Genomic DNA, 8,768 nt, shown 5'->3' on the forward strand with positions numbered 1-8,768 from the left:
GAACTGTAAAATGACCACTCCCTTCAACAGCACGAGACCAAATATGCATGCATCTGTCTGTCCACAATAAGAAAGTGCTTTGATCAGTAAGTAAACCATAAAAAAAGACAAGACATGACTGCAACATCCATTATGCTTGTTTCTCTGGCCTCTTGATTAAGTACCCCTTTTACTACACAAAACATTCATTTCTTAACCTGAAAATATTTTCCAAAATGTTTCAGTGCAAAATGTCACGTCACAAATTTCAGTGTTTTGATAATTATATACACCATGAACAAAATTAGTCATAAAATAATCAAATTAGAGAATGTGAGAAGTTTTAAAAGCTCACTTTAATTTGCAAATTTGTTATTTCATGCAGTATCAGCTCCAAAACACAGGCAATATGGCATTCTCTTCAGATTATCAGTTCACTTAAGTTTACTACCTCAAAGACCCTTTTAGTGGTATTACATAAGAGGTGGCATTACACAAAAGACGAGTGCAATGTTCACGATATCATATCAGTGTGAAAAATGATCAGCTATAGCTCTCAGGAAAACTGATGGACAGGTTATAGCAATGATGATGCTTAAAGGGGCTCACAAGAATCAAGTTTTGCATTAACTACTACAAATTTGTTATTTACACTCCAGCCCCCCCAACACATTTGAAATTTTTCTGCACCAAACTTCGCTTACTGATATCATTTTCCTGTTACTGCCTTTTCTCCTTCACTTTTACACCCCCTCTATCCTTATCCCAGTGCAGAGCAGCAAATCGATTTGTTCTTGCATTTAACCTCCTTGCCTCTCCTCCTATTCTGTACGCACAAAGGAGAAGTTGTCAGCATTTATATCTAGAGCAAAAGGTTCAAATTGAATGATTCTAGTAGAAGGCAAAGGAAAAAAAACGAAAAGAACTATTTCTGAACAGTGTTGGCGGTAACACGTTACTTTTTTCGGTAACTTAGTAACATACTTGTTACCATTTCAGAACTGCAACGGGTAACATACTTACGTTAACATTTTTCGGTAATGTGAGGTGCCACGTAACTAGTTACTTTTAATTCAAATTGCTCTCCCCTCCACCCCTTTTTCAGAAAAAAAAAAGCCAGAGCAACTAGAGTGATGTTGCAAATAAACAAAATGCACAGGTGCTCTGGATGACCCTTGTTGCATGACAGAAAACATCTGACCTTGACAACGCACCCAACTAAAAAAAAAAAAAATACAGAATGCTCATAAAACATGAAACACGTGCATGAACACGCTATCACACACTTGCCTTCACCTAGCTTCCCTTCCCAAACCCCTCACACACAACCCTCTAAAGAGTGGAAGCATGCCGAGCATTTTGGAACATCACATTTTTCAGAATTACTGTGTATTTGTTGAGAGTTCAGCGATGTTTTCTTTGTGAAGTTAGAATTATGAAGTGTCATTTTGTGTTTAATGTCACATTCAGAAATGGTTTTATCATGTGCCGCAGAGTTAGAAGCCATCACATGTAACTCTAGGCGACTAAACATTGCTAAGCTCCTGCACATTTGTGCAAAGTATTCTGGTTAAATCAGGATTTCAATTAAAATCGTTTTTTGGGCTAGAATTTTTATGTAAAGTATGAGCTTTATGAAAATGTTATCGTGAGTTCTTGCTGTGAAGATGCGTTAATTAAAATTTATGGCCATGGAGTAACGGCAAAGTAACGTGCGGTACTTTTTTTGATAACAGTAACGGTAACGCGTTACATTTTTTGGTAGCTAACGCTGGGCGGTAATACGTTAACGTGTTCCTTTTTTCTTAGCGTAATGAGTAACATATTTAGTTACTTTTTTTCGGTAACGGCTACAGCACTGTTTTTGAACAATGCTGATTTTGACGATAATGATGAAAACGTGTATTGAAAAACACCTCGGTGGCTCAGTGGTTATGACGCTTGGCTGCTGACCTGAAAGACGTGGTTCGATTCTGGCCGCGGCGGTCGCATCTCAATGGAGGCGAAATGCTAGAGGCTCGTGTACTGTGTGATGTCAGTGCACGTTAAAGATCCACAGTAGTTGAAACTATCCGGAATCCTCCACTACGGCGTCCCTAATAGCCTGAGTCGCTTCGAAACGTCAAATTCCACAAACCATATAAAACCAAAAAGGCTTGGGTTACGGAAGACTGGGTCCCTAGTCCAAGAAAAAGCACAATCATCTGAAAGTCTAGTAATACAGATATGCAAAATCGAGCACAGAACTGCAGATTAAAAATACTAATTAGTAATTTTAAGAACTTACCTCACAATATATCAAAACAAGAAATGCAAAGATTAACTGCTTTAAGAAGCCTGAACGGCGCCTTCTCAGAAGCCTCAGTGGCATTTATATGGTGTCTCCAGGCCACCTATAAAATACAAAAAGGACAAATCAGCAAAGAAATGCACATAGGACCTGCACATAGCAACAAAGAAATGATAATGGTTAGAAAAGCTAAATATCCATAAAGCAAAAAAAGACACAGCTTAAACACCATAGAAGAAAACGACAGTGCCTTCCACAAAGTGGGTCAACAGTGCCCAGGTCACTCATACAAAGTGCACATTAGACTGTCTTATAAAGAACACTGTTACACTGTCAGAAGAGCATTAAAAGCAGTGACACAGTACACTGCTTAATTTAGGACTTGTTTGCAGCTGGTAATATCAACCATGAGCTTTAACTACAGCCTGTGCAGCAAGCTGGCAGCTGGCTTATACGAGAGGTGAATGTTATTGGCTTGGCCAACATACTATATGGCACGAAAATAGTTCAGCTTTAATATTTAACATTTACATTTTGCAAAATGTCAGTCCGCTGCCAAATAAAGACCAGAGAGCATGAAAAAAGGTTTGGTGTGGTTTGGTTTATGAAGGTTCAACATCCCAAAGTGACACGGGCTATGAGGGATGCCGTAGTGAAGGGCTCTGCAAATTTTGACCACCTGGGGTTCTTTAACGTGCACTGACATCGCACAATACACAGGCGTCTAGAATTTTGCCTCCATTGAAATTCGAATGCCGCAGCCTGGATCGAACCCACGTCTTTCAGGCCAGCAGCCGAGCGCCATGACCACTCAGCCACCGCGGCAGCTGTGAAAAAACGAGAAATCAGTGGCCTCGGGACTTTTCCCCAGATGCTGAGGTTAGGCTATGTGAGAACAGCTACCGAAGGGCTACCCATCTGCTTGGGCTTGTAGTGTGACCAGGGAATGCAAGAGGCAACAAACCCCCGTTGATGCTACGAAATGGTTCTAGGGTCAGTGATTCACAAGCTATAGTAGCACAACCACAGTTTAAACCAACACTTCAGATGCCTTTTAACAACAATCGGCCTGCTGGCTAACTGGTGAAATATATATTAAAAATACATCAGAACACTGTCCACAATGCCATGATAAAAAGCCTTCAAGACCAGGTACAGCCTATAGCTTTATCGCACATAACACTGCACCCTCTGCCACCTGCAATCAACATTAACTTAAACATGAGTATGCGGATGTTTGCTTGCTGCTGATTAATTTCCTTTCTCCTAGTAGACAACACACCACGCTATCAACTGATTCTTTTATTCCGCAAGCCATGAATATGTAGAGAAAAAAGGAAGGCAATAAAATCAACAAAAAGATCACAACCCAGAAGATACAAAGATAGAGTTATTGCTGGGATAATAGCAGAGCATAACATTTTCCAAAGCGCTAAAACAACCCGTACAAAGAAAGAACAGACAGGAATGAGTGCTGCTTCCAATTAGTCTGGTTTACTTTGCGAAACCACAAGTGCTTTATACATGTCCTCAACCCTCCCATGCCAATGACAGTACACGTGCGCGATTACAGTGCATAGCTACCAAGAACAGAACCAGTAACCATGTACAGGTTTACGTTTTTATGCCCAGGAACGCTAGCTCTTTTTTCGATAATGAAATAGAAGATGAGCTAACGCATGTACTTTTCAGAGATGCTATTCTCTGTGTTAAATCAGTTCCACATCATTGAACGTAGTCGAGATCAATTGAGCCGGGAGATTATAGAAGCACAGAAAATAGCATCTCTGGGCAGTACTTGTGTTAGGTCACCTTCTATTTCATTATCAAAAAAAGAACTAGCATTTCTGAGTATATCAATGTAACGTAATCCTGCACATGGTTACTGGTTCTGTTCTCAGCAGCTAGGCACCGTTATATTGTATGACCACCGTCATTGGCATGGGAGTGTTCAGAAGATGTACAAAGCGCTTGCAGTTTCACAAAATAAACCAGTTGGAAAATAGCGCTCGTCCCTGTCTGTTCTTTCTTTGTCCATGTTGTTTCAGCACTTTTAAAAATGTCATACTTGTACCAACTAGCCCAATCCGCCACACTTCTGTGCACAGCATAAGCACACAGTCTGTCGCATTCTTGAAAAAGAACTAGCTTGCCCGACATCACTTAGTCTGAAACAAACCCAGCAATTATTGGATTTTGGTGTCACCTGCATTGCTTTATCTAAGAGAATATGCTGTTGGGTGAGCTGGTCGTATATCATTAAGATAGGAACTGTGTCCCATGTTTGTTTTGTGTACTACCTTTGTTAATGGTTGTCTTATCTTTTTGCTGCTTTTCTTGCCTTCCTTTTTTCCTCTACATGTCCGCGGCTGGCGGAATAAAAGAACTCGTTGATAGTCAATGCAGTATGCCTACTTTTTTGTTGTCCAGTGTTGTGCTGTGTTTACCAATTCTTACAAAGTCAGTACAGTGCCAAATATTGTTCAGTCTACTTTAGTGCAGCCTTTGATGTGTTCCTGTATTCCATACGACGTTAGTTAGCACTATGTGTATTCTTCTTCTTCTCCTCAAGTAATATGGCACATACCCACGTGGGGGGGATTGGCCAAGGTATAGAGTAGAATGCCAATGAAGCATTTGCGCGGGGAAGGAAACGTCAGAAGACTGAATCAAGATAAAAAAAAATTGGGAAAAATAAAATGAATTCAAGAGGTATGAGTCTTTGATGTGTTCATGTTTCTGTATTCCACGCGCGTTAATTACCACTATGTGCATTCGCAAATGGGGTAGTTCGCACGAACATAGCATGCTCACTGTGTTACACTAGTGTTTTGAAGCATGCTACTAACTCCCCCCCGCCTCCCCCTTTTGCTTGCAACATTAAGCAGAACGGACAGTCAGCATTACACACGTCGGTAACGACGAGACTAATTCATTAGTCAATAATCTTATAATCAATGTACAATGAAGGTCTTCGCAAGTCTTTACTGGGGATCATACCAATATGTTCATTTCGTAAGGTAATCACGGGAAAGCAATTTCTCTACGGATGAAAGATTGAAGCACCAAACGGCGATCGAAACGCTTCCCGTAGTACCCGAATAGTCGCTGCGGTTTTATTGAACAACGTGGATGCATTTCCCAAGTCAAGACAGCAAATAACGTACCGTACGTACTACATAAAACAACAGCCAAACATCCGAGTATTGTTCAAATCACACTGTTGGCAGCAATGCACATGTTCTCTGTCTCAGTTAGTCACGACCCCCCTTTCCAACCACGCATTCAGCGATTCGCGCTACACACACACGAACACACAAACTCATGCATGAACAAGTAATACCACCAAAACTGGAAAAGCACCTAGGAAATTTCAAAAAGCCGTAGGCGGAAGAAGCGATGATATGGTGGAGCCACCATAGCGATGACTAGGAATGGGCTACGACCGTGACTACGACACGAAATGGCTAGTGATTTGCCAAACGAAACCAAGAAAAAATATATAAACTGTGTTTCCTATTCAAGGAGGATAAGTTTTATATATCCTCCTTGTTCCTATTACGCTTGGGTGCAGTATTTGCTTCATTCGGTCAAAATTAATTGGAAATCTGTCTGCGGTAACGGCGAACCGAAACAGCCCCGCCGCAGTGGCTCAGTGGTTAGGGGCAAGAGTACCGCTCGAGGCGATCTTTTACAGTCCGTATACGCGTGATTCAGGCTGCTTCCGTTCTATGAAAAAGTGAGTGCGGTTGTCCGCCAAGAGTTGACTGATCTATATTTGAACGCAACTCAATCGCGTTCACTTTCGGCGGACGGTGAAGGCGGCGTGACTGTCAGAGGCCACGGAGCCGAGCGCAGGCGACAGCAGATATGCGCCGACGGGGGCCGCATGCAGTGGCGGCGCCGCGCCGCCGCGCGGCGCCTCGTGGAAGCCGCAGCGAAAAAAAAAAAATGCAGCGCCCGGGCATGCGGCTCCGGCGCGCGCTCAAAGCAGACGACAAGCAGACGACACGCATGTTTACTTCAGCGGGCACGCCGTGACGTTGTATTTCTGCGCCCTTAAGTCAAACAGCAACAGTTCTTGTCGGTGTCTGTTCGAGGGCCGTAATACTAGCAGCGATGCTACGCGTAGTGCGGCCTCCTTCAGAATTTGCTAGACTAAGATGGGACGCAGGTGTTTTGTTCTAAATTGCAAAAGCGATTACAAGTGTTGCAGGGAGAAGGTGAGCAAGGTGAGAAGTGGTAGCCGCTTGTTGCCTTCTCGGCTGACGTGTAGTCACAAACGCTGCGCCGTACGACGCCCGCGTTCTCCTCCAGGAGATGAAACTCAGCGTGGTCACATACTCGACGAACGTGAAGGCACGTTTGCCTTCCACAAATGCCAGCAGCGCTTATACCCATCCAATCAAAGTCATCGCGCGGGTGTCAAACAAAAGCGCCGCGTACAACCAGAGGCTACAGATCATCTTATAGTGGTCATGGCATAGAACGCGTTTTATTTTTTACTGTCCTCAAATGGTTGAAGCGTAGCACCAGTTGCTCTTCGGGAGAGAGTGCCCTCAATAGAAGTCAGGCGCGCGCGGTCGAAAGCAACACGCTCGACCGGTTGCCTTGGCAACCGAAATTTCTGGTAATTTCTTTCCAAGCCGCCAGGCGCCGTTAGCATGATTGATAGTGGCGCCGCGGGCTTGTGACCTTTTCTGGTCGCCGCAGACAGAGGAGTTTCCATTCCTATATAGTCTTCCTCCGTGTCAGAGGCTAACTGGCTGGCGAAGGTGTGGGCTGACGGCGACCTCAAGTCCAGTCGCTGTCGTCAGCGGAAGTAGTGATGTCGCAGCGAGTCACAAACGTTGCGATCGCCCACGTAGTGTAAAACATCTCACAATCTTCCTCTCATGGAAGCGCTCCATCGTGCTGCGTCTGTAATAATAATTGCACACAAAAGAGAAATGGTGTAAGCAACGTGCGAGGCTGGGCAGAAAGACGCAGGTAGGGTGGCTAGTATACATACGTGCGCCATGACAGCCAGTCGCTTACGCGCGTACGTACGCGCGCTGTCATTTCAGCTGTTTGATGAGGGCCCGGCGCAGATGCCGCGTCTTTCATGGGTACGCGGCCGTGTCAACCATTGTCTCAACGCCGCTCACTAAAACAGGCATATAGCCACCGTAGCATGGCCGCGGAGCCGGGTGCTACGGAGCGCGCCAAGCACCTTCCACTACTTGAACGGTTTTTCCACAACATTTTGGGAAACAAAAACCTTTTATTGGTGTCGTGTGCTGTTGTCTTTTCGCTACTATTGTTTTTGCACACTACTTTTACGCCGAAGTCGTCTGCGCGCGTAGAGCGGCGTGGATACGGAATGGAACATCTTAGTAACGCCTCTCTGTGTTCCTGAAAAAAAAAAGAAAGCCTACTGTTCCGCACCGTCACCAAGTGGCTCATCGCCCCAAGATGCTTTGCGCGCCCATGGAGGTTCTGGTACAGTGCTCTAGAACCAAGGTTCTACAGCACTCTAGAACCAAGGTTCTACAGCACTGTAGTTCAGGTGCAGCGCCGCCAGCTTTCCCTCTAGTTAATAGTAATAAGAAACTCTATGCAGGCAGGCGGAATCTGTTTTGCCTACCATGTGAAAGTCGCTGCTGACGTCGGCGCCACCGCATCTTCGTGACATCGCGTAGTGAAGGAGGTCGATACAGTATTGTGCGTTTTTATCGCGAAAACTTTCAAACGTTTCCCCGCCTCAACCGCTGACTCCTTTGCGATGAAACTGCACACAGAGCTTGCGTATTAGGGTAACTTTTGTATCGTAGTAAGTTTGACAACGGTACTTACTTAGTTGAGCCGTGAATGATGCGAAAATGTAATCGTCTACGTAGAGATCGGCAAACCAAAACCCGCAGACGACGTTTTTTTCGCGAAAGGGCGGCAGTAGCGCCATCTGTTTTCGACAGTCGAAAGCATCATTACAAGGCCGCCGAGGCGAGCGTTGCAAGAAGCGCGGGCCCTTTGAATATGCCGTTCCGGCCGTTTAGTCTGCTTCAACTGAAGCGCTTACAACATTTTCAGCTAATTGAGCGGAAAAAATCAGAACAACCGATTTAATGAGGCTTTACCTTTCGAAGAATATTGTTTGCAACGCTCGTCTCGGCGGCCTTGTCGTGACGCTTTTTACTGCCGAAAGCAGATGACGCCACTACCGCCCTTCAGCAAAAAGCGTCGTCTGCGAGTTTTGTTCGCCGATCTCTACGTAGACGATTACGTTTTCGCATCATGCACGGTTCACCTCAGTAAGTGCCGTTGTCAAACTTGCTACGATACAAAAGTTACCATAATACGCAAGCTCTATGCGCAGTTTCACCGCAAATGAGCCAGCGGTTGAGGCGGGGAAATTTTTGAAACTCTTCGCGATAAAAACGCACAGTACTGTACAGGGTGTTCCGGATTTATCTGTCCGGGTTGTAAAAAATTATCCTGCGCAAACTACTTGCCTGGTTGG

The 8,768-nt window shown here is 44.5% G+C and overlaps 1 protein-coding gene across 2 annotated transcripts in view; it reads right to left on the minus strand.

Moving 5' to 3' along the window:
• Positions 1-5,719, minus strand: part of PGAP5 (Per1-like protein PGAP5) — a 52,552-nt gene extending 46,833 nt beyond the window's left edge. For both annotated transcript variants that reach the window (XR_013310807.1, XM_077646582.1), the window contains exons 1-2: positions 5,633-5,719; positions 2,267-2,372 (exon numbers count right to left, since the gene is read on the minus strand). Coding sequence is in view for 1 of the 2 variants with exons in the window: in XM_077646582.1 (XP_077502708.1) it covers positions 2,267-2,350 (84 nt within the window). In the remaining variant the exon portion in view is untranslated. The remainder of the gene's footprint in view (positions 1-2,266; positions 2,373-5,632) is intronic.
• Positions 5,720-8,768: the final 3,049 nt, after the last annotated feature.

This window comes from Amblyomma americanum, chromosome 1 (genome assembly GCF_052857255.1).
Source record: "Amblyomma americanum isolate KBUSLIRL-KWMA chromosome 1, ASM5285725v1, whole genome shotgun sequence".
NCBI classification, from domain to species: domain Eukaryota; kingdom Metazoa; phylum Arthropoda; class Arachnida; order Ixodida; family Ixodidae; genus Amblyomma; species Amblyomma americanum.